The sequence below is a fragment of the Halichondria panicea genome, chromosome 5 (genome assembly GCF_963675165.1).
Source record: "Halichondria panicea chromosome 5, odHalPani1.1, whole genome shotgun sequence".
NCBI lineage: Eukaryota > Metazoa > Porifera > Demospongiae > Suberitida > Halichondriidae > Halichondria > Halichondria panicea.
In genome coordinates this window covers 5,446,920-5,469,089 of record NC_087381.1, presented here as the reverse complement: position 1 = coordinate 5,469,089, position 22,170 = coordinate 5,446,920, and the positions used below count along the sequence as shown (strand labels likewise).

The following is a 22,170-nucleotide window of genomic DNA, read 5'->3' as shown; positions in this document are numbered from 1 at the left end:
TACTTTTGGTCCACCAGGGGAAGAGACCCACAGGAGACGACTATTATAATGGAAAGGCGGTGCATTTTAATCTGACAATTAAAGTCTCCTAGCTACTCATTGCTCACTTTCACAAGTTGGTCTAGTACTCCAACCTCCGCTAGCCTCACAGGTCACTGTAGCTGATCCTGACAGTACGTAACCAGTATTACAGCTGTACGTCCCTGTTCCTCCAAATGTTGTACTTATTGGAGTATCAGGTGACCCATTGGAAATAGAGGGAAGAGACCCACAGGAGACGACTATTATAATGGAAAGGCGGTGCATTTTAAAATGACAATTAAAGTCACCTAGCTACTCATTGCTCACTTTTACAAGTCGGTCTAGTACTCCAACCTCCGCTAGCCTCACAGGTCACTGTAGCTGATCCTGACAGTATGTAACCAGTATTACAGCTGTATGTCCCTGTCCCTCTAAATGTTGTACTTGTTGGTGTATCAGTTGACCCATTGGAAATAGAGGGAAGGGGCCCACAGGAGATGACTAAGATGCAATACATTTCAAAATGTTACAATCTCGATCCATAGTCATTGCTCACCATCACAAGACGGTCTAGTACTCCAACCTCCGCTAGCCTCACAGGTCACTGTAGCTGATCCTGACAGTACGTAACCAGTATTACAGCTGTACGTCCCTGTTCCTCCAAATGTTGTACTTGTTGAAGTACCAGGTGACCCATTAGAAATAGAGGGAAGAGACCCACAGGAGACGACTATTATAATGGAAAGGCGGTGCATTATAATCTGACAATTAAAGTCTCCTAGCTACTCATTGCTCACTTTCACAAGTTGGTCTAGTACTCCAACCTCCGCTAGCCTCACAGTTCACTGTAGCTGATCCTGACAGTATGTAACCAGTATTACAGCTGTACGTCCCTGTCCCTCCAAATGTTGTACTTGTTGGTGTACCAGGTGACCCATTGGAAATAGAGGGAAGAGATCCACAGGAAATGACTATTATAAGAGGCAATGCATTTCAATACATTACAATCTCCTAGCTACTCATTGCTCACCTTCACAAGTTGGTCTAGTACTCCAACCTCCGCTAGCCTCACAGTTCACTGTAGCTGATCCTGACAGTATGTAACCAGTATTACAGCTGTACGTCCCTGTCCCTCCAAATGTTGTACTTGTTGGTGTATCAGGTGACCCATTGGAAATAGAAGGAAGAGACCCACAGGAGACGACTATTATAATGGAAAGGTGGTGTATTTTAATCTGACAACTAGCTATATATACTCATTGCTCACTTTCACAAGTTGGTCTAGTACTCCAACCTCCGCTAGCCTCACAGATCACTGTAGCTGATCCTGACAGTACGTAACCAGTATTACAGCTGTACGTCACTGTCCCTCCAAATGTTGTACTTGTTGGAGTACCAGGTGACCCATTAGAAATAGAGGGAAGAGACCCACAGGAGACGACTATTATAATGGAAAGGCGGTGCATTATAATCTGACAATTAAAGTCTCCTAGCTACTCATTGCTCACTTTCACAAGTTGGTCTAGTACTCCAACCTCCGCTAGCCTCACAGTTCACTGTAGCTGATCCTGACAGTATGTAACCAGTATTACAGCTGTACGTCCCTGTCCCTCCAAATGTTGTACTTGTTGGTGTACCAGGTGACCCATTGGAAATAGAGGGAAGAGATCCACAGGAAATGACTATTATAAGAGGCAATGCATTTCAATACATTACAGTCTCCTAGCTACTCATTGCTCACCTTCACAAGTTGGTCTAGTACTCCAACCTCCGCTAGCCTCACAGTTCACTGTAGCTGATCCTGACAGTATGTAACCAGTATTACAGCTGTACGTCCCTGTCCCTCCAAATGTTGTACTTGTTGGTGTATCAGGTGACCCATTGGAAATAGAAGGAAGAGACCCACAGGAGACGACTATTATAATGGAAAGGTGGTGTATTTTAATCTGACAACTAGCTATATATACTCATTGCTCACTTTCACAAGTTGGTCTAGTACTCCAACCTCCGCTAGCCTCACAGATCACTGTAGCTGATCCTGACAGTACGTAACCAGTATTACAGCTGTACGTCACTGTCCCTCCAAATGTTGTACTTGTTGGAGTACCAGGTGACCCATTAGAAATAGAGGGAAGAGACCCACAGGAGACGACTATTATAATGGAAAGGCGGTGCATTATAATCTGACAATTAAAGTCTCCTAGCTACTCATTGCTCACTTTCACAAGTTGGTCTAGTACTCCAACCTCCGCTAGCCTCACAGTTCACTGTAGCTGATCCTGACAGTATGTAACCAGTATTACAGCTGTACGTCCCTGTCCCTCCAAATGTTGTACTTGTTGGTGTACCAGGTGACCCATTGGAAATAGAGGGAAGAGATCCACAGGAAATGACTATTATAAGAGGCAATGCATTTCAATACATTACAGTCTCCTAGCTACTCATTGCTCACCTTCACAAGTTGGTCTAGTACTCCAACCTCCGCTAGCCTCACAGTTCACTGTAGCTGATCCTGACAGTATGTAACCAGTATTACAGCTGTACGTCCCTGTCCCTCCAAATGTTGTACTTGTTGGTGTATCAGGTGACCCATTGGAAATAGAAGGAAGAGACCCACAGGAGACGACTATTATAATGGAAAGGTGGTGTATTTTAATCTGACAACTAGCTATATATACTCATTGCTCACTTTCACAAGTTGGTCTAGTACTCCAACCTCCGCTAGCCTCACAGATCACTGTAGCTGATCCTGACAGTACGTAACCAGTATTACAGCTGTACGTCACTGTCCCTCCAAATGTTGTACTTGTTGGAGTACCAGGTGACCCATTAGAAATAGAGGGAAGAGACCCACAGGAGACGACTATTATAATGGAAAGGCGGTGCATTATAATCTGACAATTAAAGTCTCCTAGCTACTCATTGCTCACTTTCACAAGTTGGTCTAGTACTCCAACCTCCGCTAGCCTCACAGTTCACTGTAGCTGATCCTGACAGTATGTAACCAGTATTACAGCTGTACGTCCCTGTCCCTCCAAATGTTGTACTTGTTGGTGTACCAGGTGACCCATTGGAAATAGAGGGAAGAGATCCACAGGAAATGACTATTATAAGAGGCAATGCATTTCAATACATTACAATCTCCTAGCTACTCATTGCTCACCTTCACAAGTTGGTCTAGTACTCCAACCTCCGCTAGCCTCACAGTTCACTATAGCTGATCCTGACAGTACGTAACCAGTATTACAGCTGTACGTCCCTGTCCCTCCAAATGTTGTACTTGTTGGAGCACCAGGTGATCCATTGGAAATAGAGGGAAGAGACCCACAGGAGACGACTATTATAATGGAAAGGCGGTGCATTTAATCTGACAATTAAAGTCTCCTAGCTACTCATTGCATGCTCACTTTCACAAGTCGGTCTAGTACTCCAACCTCCACTAGCCTCACAGGTCACTGTAGCTGATCCTGACAGTACGTAACCAGTATTACAGCTGTACGTCCCTGTTCCTCCAAATGTTGTACTTGTTGGAGTACCAGGTGACCCATTAGAAATAGAAGGAAGAGACCCACAGGAGACAACTATTATAATGGGCGAAATAGGTTTGAATCTGATACAGTCTCGATCCATACTCATTGCTCACTGTCACAAGTCGGTCTAGTACTCCAACCTCCGCTAGCCTCACAGTTCACTGTAGCTGATCCTGACAGTACGTAACCAGTATTACAGCTGTATGTCACTGTTCCTCCAAATGTTGTACTTGTCGGAGTACCAGGTGACCCATTGGAAATAGAGGGAAGAGACCCACAGGAGACAACTATTATAATGGAAAGGCGGTGGATTTTAATTTGACAATTAAAGTCTCCTAGCTACTCATTGCATGCTCACTTTCACAAGTTGGTCTAGTACTCCAACCTCCGCTAGCCTCACAGGTCACTGTAGCTGATCCTGACAGTACGTAACCAGTATTACAACTGTATGTCACTGTCCCTCCAACAGTTGTACTTGTTGGTGTATCAGGTGACCCATTGGAAATAGATGGAGGAGAGTTACAATTCACAGCTATAGATAATTATACGTAAACCCCAGTTATATTGATTATAGTATGCATGCCTATAGTAATTACCTATACATGTAGGTACGGAGATCCAGAAAACAAAATCAATTTCTTCCATTTCACAAATAGCTGTGGCAGATCCCAACAGTTGGTACCCAGGGTTGCATCTGTACGTTGCTGAATAGGACATAGTTGAAGAGACAAAGCCATTTTCAATAGCAGGTAGTGTTGAGCAGCTGGATGGAGAAGGACCTAAAACTGGACATGTGGTGCATAAACAATCGATATTTGTCATTGAAATAGACTGGCTAGGTTAATATTATAGCTACACTGATATGATACCTTCAACAATACAGAGAATAAAGATGAAGGCTTGGTTCGCTTGGTACATGCAGTAAATCATTTTAGAAACAGTAACGGATCTATACTTGATTGTAACTGAAACCCTTGACTATTATTATAGGCTAAACCATATACAATTCAGATCTACTGTAGTACAAATGAGCACCTATATATACACTTGTACTATGGTTGCACCAAAGATCAAAGGCTTCAGTTGTAGTTTATACTACTTATACAACCTGTCTGACCACAGCCATGGTATATATGGCGCTCCATTTGTTTCATTATTCAATAGTGAAAAATATTGTCAATGGCGAAATATGTTGACAATGATGTAATGTGATTGTCAATACTTGGGTTACCTATTGTCAATGATTATCCGATTCATTGTCAATAACTATCGTCATGTTTGTCAATAATTGGGTGCCTATTGTCAATAATTATCCGATTCATTGTCAATAAACTATCGTGATGTTGTCAATAATTGGGTTGCCTGTTGTCAATGATTATCTGATTCATTGTCAATAATATCGTCATGTTTGTCAATAATTGTTGGAATTATTGTCAATAATTATCATCATTATTGTCAATGATTGCTCAATTTTATTGTCAATAATTATCATCATTTATGGTCAATGATTGTTCAAAGTATTGCCAATAATTATTCACCCGTTTTTATTCGATGTCCCTGCTCCATTCCTGAATGGGTCACCATATTTTACTGCGCATGCGCATGAACTACCAAGAGCCACGTGGCAGGAGTTGACTCACTGTACACGTACACAAAAAGACCAGAGATTAAAGACTTACTGCAATTAACTCACGACCTCCCCAGAACACGTACTGCAGGAAGCTTTAGCAAGGGTCTTGAAGTCGAATGGCAGCCAACGAGCAGGAAGCTCAGGTAAAATAACTCTGATATATATAAATTAAATTATACTACACTAGGCCAGCTAGCTATGTACATATATCAGATTTGTTTATTGTTTAGAATACCTTGTTTCTAGAGGAATTTTGTTTTGTAATGTGTTTTGGCAGCAATCACACAACAGTATCAATCATCTGTTCAGTACCAAAAAGTTTATCACACCCGTAATAGATTTAAATGCGTACCGGACGGTATTATATCCATGGATTGACTGACTAGATTGTGTGACAGGGATGGTTCATGCATACATGATTAAAATGGACTCAGTATTGAAGTCCAGGTGGAACCTACCTCCGACGTGGATTGGTGATACGAATGGACTTTCGAGTGATGGAAATTTTGCTTTTACCATGTAGCTAAGAGATAGGTCTATTGACAACCACAGCAATAAAATAAAACAACGGGCAACTAAATAACAATAATTGTAGCAATTACAGATCCCATAATAACAGCAGTGTTTTTCATGGCTGACAAAAGAGGTTGTTGTACAGGGTATTCCAGTCAGCAATAACCGTTGGACAGGTTGCATCCCGGTTGAGACGAAGATTCTCAATGATCACAGTCAAAGCGGAACGACTCGGCAAAGTATTTCGTAGACAAGAAGGTCAGTGGAGTTTAGTAGCCTCCTTCGCAGGCCCTCCTTTCTGTTCTTTGTTACAGCTTCCTTTTTCTTATTCTTTTTTCCCTCCAATTCCTGCCGTAATGTTTATATTGACCTGTGACAAAGAACAGAAAAAGGAGGGCCTGTGAAGGAGGCTAGGAGTTTAGTTCCAACCAATAATTATTTTCAACGAAGTGACTATTTGACTATGTGATTAATTTCTGCGCACAACCTCTAGATTTGTTTATTGTTTAGAATACCTTGTTTCTAGAGGAATTTTGTGTTTGATGTGTTTTGGCAGCAACCACAACAATAAGTAAACAAGTACCCAAAAAATAGACCATAATAATAAGCACGATTTAAATGACTTGCACGAAAACTTTTTCTGGGATATTGCAGGTAAATCTATACCAGCATAATTATTTGTCGGGTGTGACAAGGATGATTAATTAACGGAACTCCCCTGAGTGATAGGAATGTTGCATGCTTAGATTTATCACAGTGTCAACCAGCAGTACATAATAAATCAATTGCATGCATGTAGCTTTCACAGATCCCATACTAACAGCAGTGTTATCCATAGCTAACAAAGAAGGTTGTTGTACTGAACATTTCAAACTATTGAAGTCAGCAATAACTGCATGTAGATCTAGTTGGACAGGACAGGTTAATTGCATGCATTGAGGTTGAAATGAAGATTCTGAATGATCACAGTCTTATAGTTGTGAATTTGAATTTGAAATCCAAAGACATGCACGTGCTATAGGAGGGAAGTATAAGAACGATACCAGTACATACCAATAGGAGCTTGATTGAACGGCACAACAGACTATGCATCTAGTGAGTATTTACATCTAAGTCATAATAGTGTGATTCAGTCATTGTTCCATTTTATTTGAGGTGTGTATCATGATCAAGTCTTCAGCGTCTGTCCGTATGCAGGACAAGAAAGGACTCATGTCAAAGATGTATATATACACTATACAAGTAGTAAATGAGGTAGATCGCTAATCAGTGAATGACGTCATAACAAATAATTTGATGATGCAATGAAATCAATAAGGCGGAGGTTGACCAGAAACTTTACTTTCATTGTGAAACGGCAGACGTTCCAAATTATCATCAAACCTCTTTCAGTATAGCTGCAGGCCTTCATTGTGGCGCACAAAAGTTTGCATTGCAGATTATTTTGTGAGCGTCTGATTTTTAGAGACGGACAAATATTGATAAGCTACTATAAGAGTGTTTCAAACTGTTTATTAGCTAGCCATCGGTTTGATGTACAATTACTTTCTTTTTTTGTATGATTTTTATCAAGGGGAATTAAAAAAGGAGAAAACAAAGCCTCACCCCTCATCAATTTTTGATACCTCTTTGGCCTAACTTTTGGCCACCAAATATACATTAATTTGCAGCAACGTATTATCAAAGTACATACTGACAGCATTTCACACAATAAAAATAAGTGCACTAATTAATCTACATTACAGTCATGGCACTGTAAGTGCTATATATAAATGTTAATACATTGTCAAGCATAATATAGTCCAACAAAACAATAATTATTCCATTTTAGTTGAGGTCAAGGTGATCTTTTCTTCAAAGTCGTTTGTCCGTACGCAGGACAAGGGTCCACGTCAAAGCTGTACTGATTCTTGCCACCCTTCACCACAGGAGGTCCTACCTCATCATACTCTGGGTATGCTGTTGCCTCAGGCACTTCATACTCCGTAGAGAGTGAGGGGATACCCACATGGGGGCGAGGGATGGTTGGGAAATTGATCATTTTTGTTTCGGTAGTGTTCAGATTTCTGTTACTGCTGCATTTTAATGGACAAAAATGAATGTTTATTGTTTTAAAGCTCTGTGTATAATTATTATTATGTTATGAAATACCTTGTCGTTTCTAAAGAGTCCCGGTTATTGGCAGTTTTGCTTCGACGTCTCTTGATGAGAACAAAAACAACAAACAGAACGAATATAAAAATAACAATAGCCATTACAGAGCTTGTAATAACAGCAATGTTATCCAAAACGGTCACAGGGACTTGTACTGGGCATTCCAAGCTATTGAAGTCAGCAATAACTGTTGGACAAGTTGCATTAAGGTTGAGATTAAGGTTCTGAATAATCACGCTTGGAGTGGAATGAATCCATTCTCTATATACTCAAGCACTTTTGATGTGGACAGATCACTTGAGCTCAACAATGTTGCCCTGTATGTCACATGTTGTGGAGAATCGGCAAAGCATTTCAGAAACGCGTTAAACAAGAAAGTTGAGTTTAAACGACAATTACAAGAAGCAATGACACCTTGCACAAGTGTGGTAGTGATGTCATCAGTTTTCTGAACCATTTCAGAGGCAGTGTACTGACTGCAATCACGTACATCACCAAAACGGAGTTGAATTATGATACCTAAAGTTCATAATTGTGAAATTAATCAACGAATTAATTCAGGTGTTCTTATGTGCATGTGTAACACAGTTGCTATTCCGTATTCTCACCTCTACATGATAAATTTGGCAAACTCCAAACACCAGCAGTGCCATTATTATTGCTGCAGAGTCTCGTACCGTTTCCAGAGAGACGGTAGCCAGTGTTACAGCTGTGTTGAGCTACTGTTCCTTCTAGTATGATGAAACTGCTTGGAAGGTAAGCAACTGCTCCATTCACAAGAGTGAGAGGAGGACAAATTGCTGCATTGAAATTAATAGCAACTGACATGCAGAACTATGAGCTATACATACACACCTTTACAAGTTGGTCTAGTACTCCAACTTCCACTAGCCTGACAGGTCACTGTAGCTGATCCTGAACGTTGATATCCACTGTTACAGGTGTAAAATGCCGACTCTCCAAATGATGTACCAACGAAAGTCCTGAATCCATTAGGAATGGTCGGAGGGTTGTCACAAGAGCCAGGCTGAGGAGCTACTGTAACAGATGTGCAAAAAGCAATTGCATGCATGTATTTTATTATGTATGATACAAGTCGAAACAAAAACTAAATGGAATTTACAACAAAGATGTATAGATGTATAGATGTACATAAGTGATGAACTGAAAACTATAGCTGTTTATAGAAAGCTTGTGAAGCTGAGGAATCAACATAGTTTTAAAGCAAGAAAACTCTATATCATTACAACCAATACAACTTGGTCTTACTACTCCAACTTCCACTAGCTTTACATGTCACCGACACTTGGAATACTCAGAAACCGCCACCTACGCCTGGAACACTGTGTTACAGAAGTAGGTGGCGGTTTCTCCAAAGGATGTATCTTAGTTAAAAGTCAAACCGCCCATTGTCACTGTAAAGAAGATGGAGCTGTGTAGTTTTCACAGAAAGTACCAACATAATTCTCTTGGATGGGCGCTTGCACGGTTCAATAGCCACATAATAAAATATCCGCCCACCCCTTGTTTAGCCTAAATGAAGCTATCAAAACAAGTGGCCGGTTCGACGGTTAACTACGGAATATACCAGTGGATGTCCAAAATAAAAAAAAATGGCTGGAGGGTTGCACAGGAGACAGCTGTTATACAGATCAAGAATCATGTTTGTTATTCTTCTCAGAAAAGTTATTACGCGATGTGCTATGAATGTGTCAATTGAAAAAACTGAACTTTCAATAACAAACAAGCAAGATGATTGCATGGGTCTTTGATTCGTACCAGCTCTACTTAAGATATATATACTGCTCACCATTACAGCTTGGTATTATACTCCAACTTCCGCTAGCCTGGCACATTACTGCAGCTGATCCTGAACGTTGATAGCCATCGTCACAGATGTAGGTGGCCGTCTCCCCAATTGTTGTATCAGTGAAAGTTCTGGACCCATTGGGAATGGTAGGAGGGTCACCACAGGGGATAGCTATACAGATATACACACAATTTTCAAACCATAAATTTGTGTATAGAATAATTATTACGTGGGCAAGTTGGTGCAGTACTCCAACTTCCACTAGCCTGACAGGTCACTGTAACTGCTCCTGAACGTTGATATCCAGTGTTACAGGTGTATGTGGCCGTATCCCCAAATATCGTACCAGTGAAGGTCCTGGACCCATTAGGAATGGTCGGAGGGCTACCACAGGGGACAGCTACACAACAGATGTACAGACATAATTATATATATACATGAGATCAGATCATTAATTTTTGTTGCGTGTGCAAGTTGGTGCAGTACTCCAGCTTCCACTAGCCTGACAGATCATTGTAGCTGCTCCTGACAGTTGGTACCCAATGTTACAGGTGTAGATGGCCGTATCTCCAAATGTGGTGCCAGTGAAAATCCTGGACCCATTGGGAATGGTCGGAGGATCGTTACAAGAGCCCGGCTGATCAGCTACATTATGAATGGTTAAAAATGAATAAGCACGCCACAGTTGCCACAGGGAGCTACAAAATGATGCACGTACACACTAGCTCATGCATAACTATAAAAGTATAAACGTGACGTGTACAATTTGATGGTTTTAGTACATTTAAGAATCTTACGTGAGCAACTTGGTCTTGCAGTCCAACTCCCACTAGCCTGACAAGTCACTGTAGCTGATCCTGAAAGTTGGTAGCCATTGTTACAGATGTATGTCACTGTTCCTCCTGCTACTGTGCTTGTTGGCATACCAGGTGACCCGTTGGAAATTGGTGGTGGGGAGCCACAAATAGCTGTGATTACGATGACAGAAGTATACAGTTATTATAGCTTACAGCAGAATGCATACACATAATGAGCATGTAACGTAGATATACCTAAACAATTTGGCCTCGGGCTCCAATTTCCGCTATCTTGACAGACCACAGTAGCTGATCCCAATAGTTGATACCCAGTGTTACAGCTGTACGCCACAGTCCCTCCTTGTATGATACTAGTGGGTGTGCCAGGAGATCCATTTGAGATAGAAGGAGGGGATCCACAAATGGCTGCAATGAGTGATTAACACATTTTTATTAAACAGAGAGTTTATTAGGAAGAGTATAAATTATACTCTATTAGAAAGAGTACTCAAATAGACTGTACATGCACAGGTCGCATTCTGCCAGACCTGCGTCACAATTAAAGTACATAATTTATACTCTTGTAACCATGCACATGCAGCCAATTGAGATACAATCGAACAATGCTGATGGAATAACATTAATGATAATCATCACTCATGCATACATTGAAAATTTCCTAATTTAAGATTTCACAGTTTATGCATGGTTGTGACGTAGGTTGGACAGAACACCTACTAGGGTTTTAAGTGGAGTTGCATACTCTTCCTAATGAACTCTTGATACCTAAGCATGTTGGTGTAGTACTCCAAGTTCCACTAGCCTGACAGGTCACTGTGGATGGTCCTAGTCGTTGGTACCCAGTATTACAGGTGTAGGTGGCCGTATCCCCAAATGTTGTTCCAGTAAAAGTCCTGGACCCATTGGGAATGGTCGGAGGATCACCACAGGGGATAGCTACAGAATGATGCACGTATACACTATAGCTCATGCATAACTATAAAAGTATTAAAACCATTAACGTGCACAATTTGCTGATTTTGGGAATCTTACGTGAGCAACTTGGTCTTGCAGTCCAACTTCCACTAGCCTGACAGGTCACTAGGGGTGATCCGGACAGTTGGTAGCCATTGTTACAGGTGTATATCACTGATCCTCCTGCTACTGTGCTTGTTGGTGTACCAGGTGAACCGTTGGAAATTGATGGTGGGGAGCCACAAATAGCTGTGATTACGATGACAGAAGTATACAGTTATTATAGCTTACAGCAGAATGCATACACATAATGAGCATGTAACCGTAGATATACCTGAACAATTTGGCCTCGGGCTCCAATTTCCGCTATCTTGACAGACAACAGTAGCTGATCCCAACCGTTGATACCCAGAGTTACAACTGTACATCACAGTCCCTCCTTGTATGATACCAGTGGGTGTGCCAGGAGATCCATTTGAGATAGAAGGAGGGGATCCACAAATGGCTGCAATGAGTGATTAACACATTTTTATTAAACAGAGAGTTCATTAGGAAGAGTACTCTAATAGAGTAAGACTGTACATGCACAGGTCGCATTCTGCCAGACCTACGTCACAAAGTACAGTACATGCATGTACAATGTACATACTCTTGTAACCACAGCCACTTGAGATACAATCGCTAAAAATAAAAATGCTGATGGAAAGAAACAAAAAAACATTTCACAGTTTATGGTTGTGACATTAGTTGGACAGAACCCCAGTGCAGCTCAAGTAATTAGCCTCTGATTACATCGAAAAACATATGACGTGGGCGAGGTGTGGGCGGATAATCAACCTGAGCTGCGCCTGTCGTACCTCCTCTGGGTTTTAAGTGGAGTTGCGTACCTATACTCCTGAACTCTTAGTTACCTAAGCATGTTGGTCTATCACTCCAAGTTCCACTAGCTTGACAGGTCACTGTGGATGGTCCTAACCGTTGGTACCCAGTGTTACAGGAGTAGGTGGCCGTATCTCCAAATGTTGTACCAGTAAAAGTCCTGGACCCATTGGGAATGGCCGGAGGATCACCACAGGGAACAGCTATACAAAATCTTGTAAGGTGTGGCTGCTTCTATTATTTTAGTGTACTAGCCATCTTACATGTGCAAGTTGGTCTGGTACTCCAACTTCCACTAGCCAGACATCTCACTGTAGCTGATCCTGACAGTACATAACCAATATTACAGCTGTAGATCACTGTTCCTCCGTAAGTTGTCCTTGTTGGTGTTCCAGAGGATCCATCAGAAATAGGTGGTGGGGAGTTACAATTCGTAGCTATATACAGTATAAAACTGTTGTGTTAAAAGCAAGAAAACTCAACAAATTTTGCATTGCAACAGTTTACTGTTTATAATAATAGAATAGCAATTGTACACCACAATTAATTGATCTTGGCATTCTATAAGTTGTATACCTGCTATACATGTAGGTACCGAGGTCCACAATGCACCATCATAATCATCATATTCACAAATTGCTGTGGCGGATCCAGACAGTTGGTACCCTGTGTTACAGCTGTACGTTGTTGAAGTGGACGAACTTGAAGAGACGTAGCCATTTTGAACAGTAGGTGGCATTGAGCAGTCGAATGGAGAAGGCCCTAAAACTGCACAGACATGAAGTGTATGCATAAATAAACGAAGTTCACTATTAAAATGTGCTACTCCGATATTATACCTTCAACAATGCAGAGAAAAAATATGAATAATATTCTGGCTCGATCCATGCAGCAGTTCCTTCACTTGAGATCTTGTTAAAAAAGTACCAACTAAAAAATATCGGAGTATTGACCATGCAGCCACGCACTATGGTTATTAAAAATTAATTGTCGTTCACAGTCTGCACATCGTAAACATGAAACCGTCCCAACACTGAAACTAGATCTGTTTTATACTTCTTGTTTCTTTGGAAGAAGAATTTTGCTTTGATGTTCTTGGCAACTATCACAACAGTATAAAACAATAATCAGTACCAAAATAGAAATCACACCCCTAATAGCTATTTATAGGTGTAGTGGAACCTCCAAAAACCGCGAAACAACCTTTTGGCTGTCATAGGAGAGGTGGTGTTAGATTGCCAACTATATGCATGCATGCATGTATGTGCTATATTACGAGTCAATTCCTACTGCAAATGAATCTTGGAGCTTTGCTAACTGATTCTCTAGCTCATATACAAGCTTTGAAAAGGCTGTATAGGGAAGAGCTATAATTATAGTTTCTACGATTGTGCAAAATAATGGTAATCAGAAATAATTTCTGCTAATTCTGGGTCTCTATAAGTTTACTGAAGTGAATGCATGCATTTTCAGATCTATAGAAACAGTATATATACATGCATGTATTTGAATCTTTTCGGAGTCTTGACCAGGATTAGACACATTCACACATACAATTATAAATGAGCACATTGTCGTTCACAGTCCACACACATCATAAACATGAAACCATTCCAACACTGAAACTAGTAGATCTATGCATGTCCACGCCAATGCACTGAACTTGTTGTGATTCATTCCAGGTTAGCCATTCAAAATAGAGGGAGGAGAGCCACAGGGGATGGCTATTAATTATTGAGAGTTTTGATGAAATTACAATGCTAAGAAAACCTTTTTCACACTCTTTAGGTAATCTCATGAATCAGCCGCACCTCTTAAGGAGGAACGTCTGAGCATTTGTATACTAGAAATAGAGGGGAGCCACAACACGAACAGATATATTATTATATGCATGTATAGACCAATTAATTGATAATTGTATATACCTGTGCGTATATAATCATAGATCCAGTGAAATATATACTTCCATTTCGCAAATTGATGTGGCAGATCCAGACAGTTGGTATTCTGGGTTGCAGCTGATACAGTCTGAATAGGGCGTACTTGAAAAGACGTAGCCATTACACGGAATGTGATGTTAACTTAACCATTTACCATGAATAATCCTCGCTAAAATTTCTAATCTCTGCTATAGTGACCTACATTGCCCGAGTCAGTGCAGATTTCTGCAACTGACTCCTTTTTCCCCCATTGGTAACCCAATCCAGCCACCCAATAATATACTCGGGCCAAACCTTAGTGAAAACCCTCTCCTTTTCAGGGGATCCTTGATGTTTTTGGCGACCTCAAAGTACTCTCTATATGATTATAGTAACAGCTGGTTGACACCTAATATAATATTAAGGACATTAATCATGGTTGGTACCAAACTGTGGCATACACCCTCGGCTACACACCAAATGACATCTTGTGGTGTCGAAACCTTACAAGTTTTGCCCCATACACGTTTGGGCGAGGGTTTAACCATGTCATGTGTAGGAGCTTATACTCACATTCCTCTGGGATGCTAACACGGCATGTACTCACCACCCTTCACCATGCACGTGGCCCTTCTGTGTAGTATGGATTTGCTGTTACCTCAGCGCTTCTGGGGTATCCACATGCATGCATGCATGCGGGCAAGGGATTGGTGAGAATTATTAATCTCCTAAAATTGTTGAGAAGATCGTAGCACTGCACAGTGGACATTTTTTGGAATACCTTGTGTTTGACGAGTACCGAGAATTTTGCTGTTAATGGCAATCACAAGTTCACAACAGGAACAGCAACCGACAATTTATATTGCATGAGGCTGAAGGTTCTGAATGATTACACTCGGGAGTGGAACGATTTTTTTAGTCAGTAAAAATTGGCATAAATGCTGGATACAAGTACAAGTAATAATGATGATACCAGTAAGTTTGATCAACAATAACTAAACTAATACATAACATAACTACAATTAATGCAACGTACCACGTTAAGTTAACTAGATCTAATAGTGGTTCAAGTCCTCTTTTTAAGCTACTAAGTGTCTACTTGTATGCAGAACAGGGACCCAAGGCAAAGATGTGCTCATTGTCACCATTCTCAGAGGACCATATCTCATCATACTTTGATTCTACCGTCATATCAGGCTCTTCATACTCTGCTGGAAGAGAGGGGAGACTCATCATAGAGCGAGGAATGCCATTGAGTGGAATATTAGTCATTATTGTCTCCTCAGTGATGGTGGTCACATTGTTAACGGTGCTGTATAAAGAAGCAAGAGTGCTGAGCACAAGTAGTATTGTATTAATGTTTGTTTAACAATGCATGGTGCTGCATGGTCATATGACATTGGTTCACCTACTTATTCATACACAATTAGGTATAATTATTATACCTGTTCTTCTTTATAGAATAACGAAATTTGCTTCGATAATTCTTGAAGGCAATCACAACAACAAAGACAACAACAATCAGCAACACAATGACAGTCGCCATGGCAGCGCCCACAATAATAGTAGTGAAATCAGTCGTATCTGGTGTATGGGTGTTCAAGTGTCAACATAATAATTTATGTGTGAAACCACATAATTGTACAAGAACCAGTTTTGGTCCAATTGTCCCTAATAAGAACCCTCATAATTATAAATCAACGGTGTAATATATAATTATTGATTAAAAAATTAATGTCCGGGCGGTTTATCTCCTAGAAACGTCTGTAGAGAGGGCGTTTAAACGAGAGTGGGCGTCTATTCAGTGGCGGATGTAGAAAAAGTGGTAGGTAGGTACTGAGCAAGAGAGGAAAGGAGTCTCCCACGCGATAGCTTATAATAGGTTACGCCCCCTTTTGACGCCATTTCCGGTGGGTGCAGTGTCAATGTGACGTGTGGTTTGCATTGTAGGTTCCTTGCACTCCGTCTGCACTTTTATCTTAAAAGACACTACTGTAATAAAATAGATACCAGCTACTCAGCTAGCTGTACCAAGTGTCTGAGAGTGACTTCCCAGTTCTACAGCCAATTAATGAGTGAGACACATTGACAAAGATAATTAATTTGTTCAAGGCCAGGTCAAGCACCCTCTGCTACCTGCTAGATCCGCCCCTGTTTATTGTTATGTGTACTCCATGCAAACTCTTGCGCAGCGCAGCAGTTTTTGTGCTCTTCTTGGCTGCTGTCTCAGCTTAAATAGGAGTGCATGTCGTTTTCTCCCTCTGTGTCGGTATATATCTCTCTCTGCTATCATAAATAGTTATGCTGCCATGTTTGCTACCACATGCTACTTCATCTCCACTCACAGTGCCACGCTAGTACATGGGCGAATATTTAAGATGGGCATTACAAAAGTGAGTGGAGGATAAATTCATCGCTGCATTGATTCAATATAGTAAAACTGACAACAACACACCCATCATAGTACAGCTTGGTATAGTACTCCAACTTCCACTAGCCTGACAGGTCACATTAGCTGCTCCTGACAGCTGATACCCAGTGTTACAACTGTAGAATGCGGTCTCTCCAAATGCTGTACCAACGAAAGTCCTGGATCCAGTGGGAATGGTTGGAGGATTGTCACATGAGCCAGACTGAGAAGCTGAAGTTGGGCAGGAAAGCCAAGTACTTATAATACAAGTAGAAAAATCAACTAACTTAACAATAATTATAAGGGTATATGTACGTGCAACTGGTGATAAACTGACACTTTAGATCACTCATGCTCACCGTTACAACTTGGTCTAACACTCCAGCTTCCACTAGCCTCACAGGTCACTGTGGCTGATCCCAATAGTTGATACCCAGCGCCAGTGTCACAGGTGTAGGTGACTGTCCCTCCAAATGTTGTCCTTGTTGGTGTACCAGGTGACCCATTAGAAATAGAGGGAGGGAAGCCACAGGAGACAGCTATTGTAATAATTATGTTTGATCCATCTGTTCATTGCATACTTACCATCACAAATTGGTCTTGTAGTCCAGATTCCGCTAGCGTCGCAGGTCACAATAGCTGATCCCAATAGTTGATACCCAGCGCCAGTGTCACAGGTGTAGGTGACCGTCCCTCCAAATGTTGTCCTTGTTGGTATTCCAGGTGACCCATTAGAAATAGAGGGAGGGAAGCCACAGGATACAGCTATTATAATAATTATGTTTGATTCATGTGATCCATCTGTTCATTGCATACTTACCATTACAAATTGGTCTTGTAGTCCAGATTCCGCTAGCCTCACAGGTCACAATAGCTGATCCCGGTAGTTGATAACCAGTGTTACAGGTATAGGTGGCCGTCTCTCCAGTTGTTGTACCAGTGAAAGTCCTGGACCCATTGGGAATGGTTGGAGGATCGCTACAAGAGCCCGGCTGATCAGCTACATATGAATGAATATTCTAGTTAAAAATGAATAAGCACGCCGACGCACAAGCAATACATGTGATCATGCTGTGGTATGTGCCTCCAGCCCACATTTGACATTATTGATGTGGCTAACAGTACAAGTTCAAGTCATATAGTGTCGTACTTAGTCCAAGATATAGAATGGAATGTGCGTGGAAGTTGGATACTCCTTTTTATAATTATACTCCTGATTCGATCCATATAATATATATTATAGAGTGTTATAGAAGAGGAGCTTGATGGAAACCGAAGTATCTATCTGATGGCTTGATGATAAAGATCTACAATGAAAAAGTTTTTGAATCATTCCAGTAATGGATTACAAAAAGGGGTGGATTTGCAAAGAGGTCGAAGTTCACAATGGCTGCAACAGGTACAGCTTTGCAGCTCTTTTATCTTGCAGCCAACAAACAGCTAGCACCAGGGGCGGATCCAGGGGCAGATCCAGGGGTATGGAATAGGGGGATCATTCCCCCCTTCCTCATAAGAACCTTCATCTATATAGTGATCTATCAACTACTTAGCTAGCTAGCTATTAACTCACTCACTGCATGTACCAGTGGCGGCAGGTTAGCCTAGGCTAGCTAGTTGACTGTTCGTGGCAGCTAGCTAGCAGTCTATTATGGGACTTCCCCTGGCTGAGTATGGGATTTTCCCTAGTCACGGGTGACCGAAAGTGGGCGTAACCCCAAAAAATTCGCGCTGCGAGCTGGTTAGTTTGGAACCCCCCTTTCATTTTTCCTGGATCCGCCACTGTGCACTGGATCACGATGTAGCTATAGGTGACATTATCATGACTACACCCAGTTTGATACTGAGCATGACTGAGAATTCTTTATGAGTCATGCAAAAAACACAAAAATAGATCCAAGAACGTAGAAAATGGTTTTGTTTTTCCCTAGCAACATTTCTGGATCCGCCCCTGAGCACTTTAGCGCAAGGCTAACTTTGAATTTTTTAAGAGTAGATGATACTATAATACAAAAGATTCTAAAGATACTGCAACAGTATTCACTGTAAGTAAAACTTCACTGTAAGTAAAACTAGCACTCGAGTAGTTTCAGTGAATCAAAATCCAGGATACCGTGGCTATAGAAGCTGTTAGTTTCGTAGCATTGCAACTGTTAGGCAGTTACAGCTGGAATACGCACGCACACAGTTAGCTTTACTGTATTCCTTGTGCGGCTACGCCTTGAGGCATAATAAAGGTATGTACGTGTTACTGGTGATAAACTGACACTACTTTATAGATAGATCACTCATACTCACCATTACAACTTGGTCTAACACTCCAGCTTCCACTTGCCTCACAGGTCACTGTGGCTGATCCTGAAAGTTGGTAGCCAGTATCACATGTGTAGGTGGCCGTCCCTTCAAAGGTTGTCCTTGTTGGTGTTCCAGGTGATCCATTGGAAATAAAGGGAGGAGAGCCACAGGAGACAGCTGTTATATGAGATGCAAATGTATCTGTTTAAAGCTATATTTTTTAACTGCTCACCATCACAAATAGGTCTTGTAGCCCAGGTTTCACTAGCCTCACAGGTCACAGTAGCTGCTCCTAAGAGTTGGTAACCAGTGTTACAGGTGTAGGTGGCCGTCTCTCCAGTTGTTGTACCAATGAAAGTCATGGACCCATTGGGAATAGTTGGAGGGTCGCCACAAGACCCCGGCTGATCAGCTACAGATGATTGAATACCAAGAACTTATGAAGAAGACGAACATGATACTGTATGTGAATTTGCTGTATATAGTACTACTATAATAGCAATTGAAATAACTATCATGAATACTAACAGTCATCAACTTCAATCTGCAAATGTATAGAGATAGAGACATGCACACACACACATGAAACCAGGCCTGTATATAAGATAGGTAGTAGTAAGAGTTACAAATGTTACGTACGTGAGCAAGTTGGTCTAGTACTCCAACTTCCACAGGAGACGACTAATAAAAGTATGCATGTGAATGAGCAATTTTGCTCTCTGCTTACTGTTACAAGTTGGTCTAGTACTCCAACTTCTGCTAGCCTGACAGATCACAGTGGATGATCCTGATCGTTGGTAGCCAGTGTTACAGCTGTAGGTGGCGATTCCTCTAAATATAGTACCAGTGAAGGTCCTGATTCCATTGGGTATGGTCGGAGGGTTGCCACAGGAGACCGCTGCATAATTATAGGCCAGTTTTGAACTGGCTGTTTTTAGCTATAGCTATTGAAGTCTGTCCATAAATAAAGGAATTACCATCAATTAGAGTTCAAGATTCTTACGTGTACAACTTGGTCTAGCACTCCAATTTCTGCTAGCCTGACAAGTCACTGTAGCGGATCCTGACAGTTGGTAGCCAGTGTTACAGCTGTAGGTGGCGGTTTCTCCAAATGTTGTGCCAGTGAATCTTCTTAAACCATTGGGAACGGTGGGAGGGTTGCCACAGGAGACAGCTTACAGATGCATGAATGGTCATTTTAACAAAGTTATAATCGTGCATAAACTAGCTCAGAATGTAATTTTCCAGTGTTATAATTATTACTAAGAGGGAGAATGATGCGTGTGCTGTGCCACTAATAAGGTTTTTCATGCGTATACTATACTCACCATTACAACTCGGTCTAGTACTCCAACTTCCGCTAGCCTGACAAGTCACTGTGGATGGTCCTGAACGTTGATAGCCAATGTTACAGCTGTATGTCACTGTTCCTCTGTAAGTTGTACTTGTTGGGGTTCCAGGCGACCCATTGGAAATAGATGGAGCGGTATCACAATTTATAACCACAGCTAAAGTATGACCTTACATAATTATTATATCCACATCATTTAATTACCTTCACAGGTTGGCACTGAGATCCAGTCACAACAACCATCAACACAAGATGCTCTGCCAGATCCTGATAGTGAGTACCCTGAGTTGCATCTGTACGTTGCTCTTGTAGATGTTCGTGAGAAAACGTAACCATTTTCAACAGTTGGTGGTGTAAAGCAGTATGGCTGACCTAAACCAGTGAGAGGTCATGCATACAGGCCTTTAGTAGCAGTCTAGAGTTAGAGTTTTTACTCATACCTTCAACAATGCAGTCCCAGAGAAAAAAGATCAATAATGCTCTGGCTTGGTTCATGTAGTACGCCATTTCACCTGAGAATCTTATAATAATGTAAGTTGCTCTTTTTCTATATACCCACTTAACTGGATGTATTTATGTAAACTATATAGATGCTTTTGCACAATTACTCAAGTGCTCATGGTTATTTTTTTCTATATAGATATACATATACTTACAGGCAAACCTTTCAACATGCAAAGACAACAAACAAAATTGATCACATACTGAATGTGTTGCCGTAATAAATCATTTCAGTAATCCATGGATATCATTGTCATTGACATACAACTAAGCTATAATATACCGTATAGCGGGATATTTTCGAGGCATTAAATTTTTGCAGTTTTCGCTGATTGACCTCGAACTTCAAAAACAAACACCAAAAAAGTCATCATGAAATTTGATCACAATTCATAATCATTTCAGTATTGATATTGTTGCATTTTTTGACCTCTGAGATCAAAGGAATAGCAGTGCCAATAATTATATGGCATATTGCACTGTGGTCAGTAAATTGACCTTTGGGTGAAGGTTCCCACCTCGATCCACCCAAACTGTCAAATTAAATAGAGACACACATAATTATAAGCTATGTAAGAATTTATAGTGGTCATTAATAGTGTTGTTGTTGAGTGAGTGACTCTATGAGAAACCACACACTTAAATACCTATAAGTATAGCCTGACAGGTCACTGGAAATTTTATTTTATTTTTTTATTTTATAATAATTCAGCATAATTATAGCATAGGATATACACAATTAGCTAGTAGCTAGATGTAAAGTGCATCCTAAAGAAATATTTAAACACACTGACAGTAACAATATCTTCTATATATATATTGTGCGTACTAACAAGTTTGTTCCATAAAGTTACAGCATGTGGGAAGAATGAGTATTGGTACATTGATGTTCGAAATCTAATTGGTAATAAACGATCCTGAACATTTGTAGCTATAGTGTTAGAAGTGTAGGTGGCAATCATGCATAAACTCCAAACTTCACTATTTTGCTATCTAAAGTAGAAAGGTTTTGATGCATACTTATACTGCTAATAAACTGTGTATTTCAGTAATTATTGATGATCATGAATGACCATTATCAGTTGTACTAAGTCAGTGTTTAAGTTTTGTAAGAGAATGTCGTCAAGGTGAACAGTGTTATGTAACCATGCATGCCGCCTGACTGCAATTCTATAGGGGACCCGCTATAATTTTTACTATAAATGACATCCGATTGGTCACTGTCATAATACCAAAATACGATTATTACTCCTGCACATTACCATAATCATTTTTTAGGAAAGAGAAGTTTGTATGGTCAATACTATAGATAAAGTCATCAATAACAGTGCTCTGCTGCAGTGCTGCACTATATACATTAGTCTATTATAGTGGTTCAAGTTGTTGAG

At 40.7% G+C, this 22,170-nt stretch overlaps 3 protein-coding genes across 7 annotated transcripts; all 3 read right to left on the bottom strand.

Annotated features, from left to right (window-relative positions):
* Positions 1-2,916: 2,916 nt before the first annotated feature.
* LOC135336397 (sushi, von Willebrand factor type A, EGF and pentraxin domain-containing protein 1-like) lies at positions 2,917-7,735 on the bottom strand. The gene is made up of 5 exons (XM_064532160.1): positions 7,634-7,735; positions 3,665-3,890; positions 3,429-3,602; positions 3,185-3,358; positions 2,917-3,125 (listed from the first exon to the last, which is right to left on the bottom strand). Exons 1-5 carry the CDS (start codon positions 7,733-7,735, stop codon positions 2,941-2,943), a joined length of 861 nt encoding a protein of 286 aa, XP_064388230.1. The 3' UTR covers positions 2,917-2,940.
* Positions 7,367-13,310, bottom strand: LOC135335923 (sushi, von Willebrand factor type A, EGF and pentraxin domain-containing protein 1-like). Of its 4 annotated transcripts, none has more exons than XM_064531628.1 (16): positions 13,149-13,310; positions 12,886-13,077; positions 12,573-12,746; positions 12,342-12,512; positions 11,765-11,935; positions 11,509-11,679; positions 11,242-11,412; positions 10,711-10,881; positions 10,456-10,626; positions 10,124-10,303; positions 9,888-10,058; positions 9,659-9,829; positions 8,704-8,886; positions 8,457-8,648; positions 7,846-8,367; positions 7,367-7,769 (listed from the first exon to the last, which is right to left on the bottom strand). In XM_064531628.1, the coding sequence occupies exons 1-15, from the start codon at positions 13,195-13,197 to the stop codon at positions 8,081-8,083; spliced, it is 2,625 nt and encodes an 874-aa protein (XP_064387698.1). In that variant the 5' UTR covers positions 13,198-13,310; the 3' UTR covers positions 7,367-7,769; positions 7,846-8,080. The 4 variants fall into 4 exon arrangements, with proteins under 4 accessions (XP_064387698.1, XP_064387699.1, XP_064387700.1 ...); XM_064531629.1 differs by having other exon boundaries at positions 7,367-7,766; XM_064531630.1 differs by having other exon boundaries at positions 8,704-8,883.
* A 1,813-nt stretch (positions 13,311-15,123) lies between these two features.
* On the bottom strand, positions 15,124-20,810 carry LOC135335949 (CUB and sushi domain-containing protein 1-like). Of its 2 annotated transcripts, XM_064531671.1 has the most exons (13): positions 20,722-20,810; positions 20,486-20,653; positions 20,259-20,438; positions 19,934-20,104; positions 19,658-19,828; positions 19,163-19,342; positions 18,934-19,107; positions 17,459-17,638; positions 17,224-17,403; positions 16,998-17,177; positions 16,684-16,869; positions 15,674-15,812; positions 15,124-15,540 (listed from the first exon to the last, which is right to left on the bottom strand). In XM_064531671.1, exons 1-13 carry the CDS (start codon positions 20,786-20,788, stop codon positions 15,324-15,326), a joined length of 2,193 nt encoding a protein of 730 aa, XP_064387741.1. In that variant the 5' UTR covers positions 20,789-20,810; the 3' UTR covers positions 15,124-15,323. The 2 variants fall into 2 exon arrangements, with proteins under 2 accessions (XP_064387741.1, XP_064387742.1); XM_064531672.1 differs by lacking the exon at positions 16,684-16,869.
* Positions 20,811-22,170: the final 1,360 nt, after the last annotated feature.

Coding starts and splice junctions, on each gene's coding strand:
- LOC135336397 (XM_064532160.1), bottom strand. CDS start 7,735: ATGATCAATTTCCCAACCATCCCTCGCCCCCATGTGGGTATCCCCTCA. Junction 3,359..3,428: donor TACTAGACCGACTTGTGAAA/GTGAGCATGCAA, acceptor CCATTATAATAG/TCGTCTCCTGTGGGTCTCTT. Junction 3,126..3,184: donor TACTAGACCAACTTGTGAAG/GTGAGCAATGAG, acceptor CTCTTATAATAG/TCATTTCCTGTGGATCTCTT.
- LOC135335923 (XM_064531628.1), bottom strand. CDS start 13,197: ATGGATCGAGCCAGAATATTATTCATATTTTTTCTCTGCATTGTTGAA. Junction 13,078..13,148: donor TTTTCTCTGCATTGTTGAAG/GTATAATATCGG, acceptor ATGTCTGTGCAG/TTTTAGGGCCTTCTCCATTC. Junction 8,368..8,456: donor GCCAAATTTATCATGTAGAG/GTGAGAATACGG, acceptor TATGAACTTTAG/GTATCATAATTCAACTCCGT.
- LOC135335949 (XM_064531671.1), bottom strand. CDS start 20,788: ATGGCGTACTACATGAACCAAGCCAGAGCATTATTGATCTTTTTTCTC. Junction 20,654..20,721: donor CTGGGACTGCATTGTTGAAG/GTATGAGTAAAA, acceptor TCACTGGTTTAG/GTCAGCCATACTGCTTTACA. Junction 17,404..17,458: donor TACAAGACCAATTTGTAATG/GTAAGTATGCAA, acceptor TTATTATAATAG/CTGTATCCTGTGGCTTCCCT.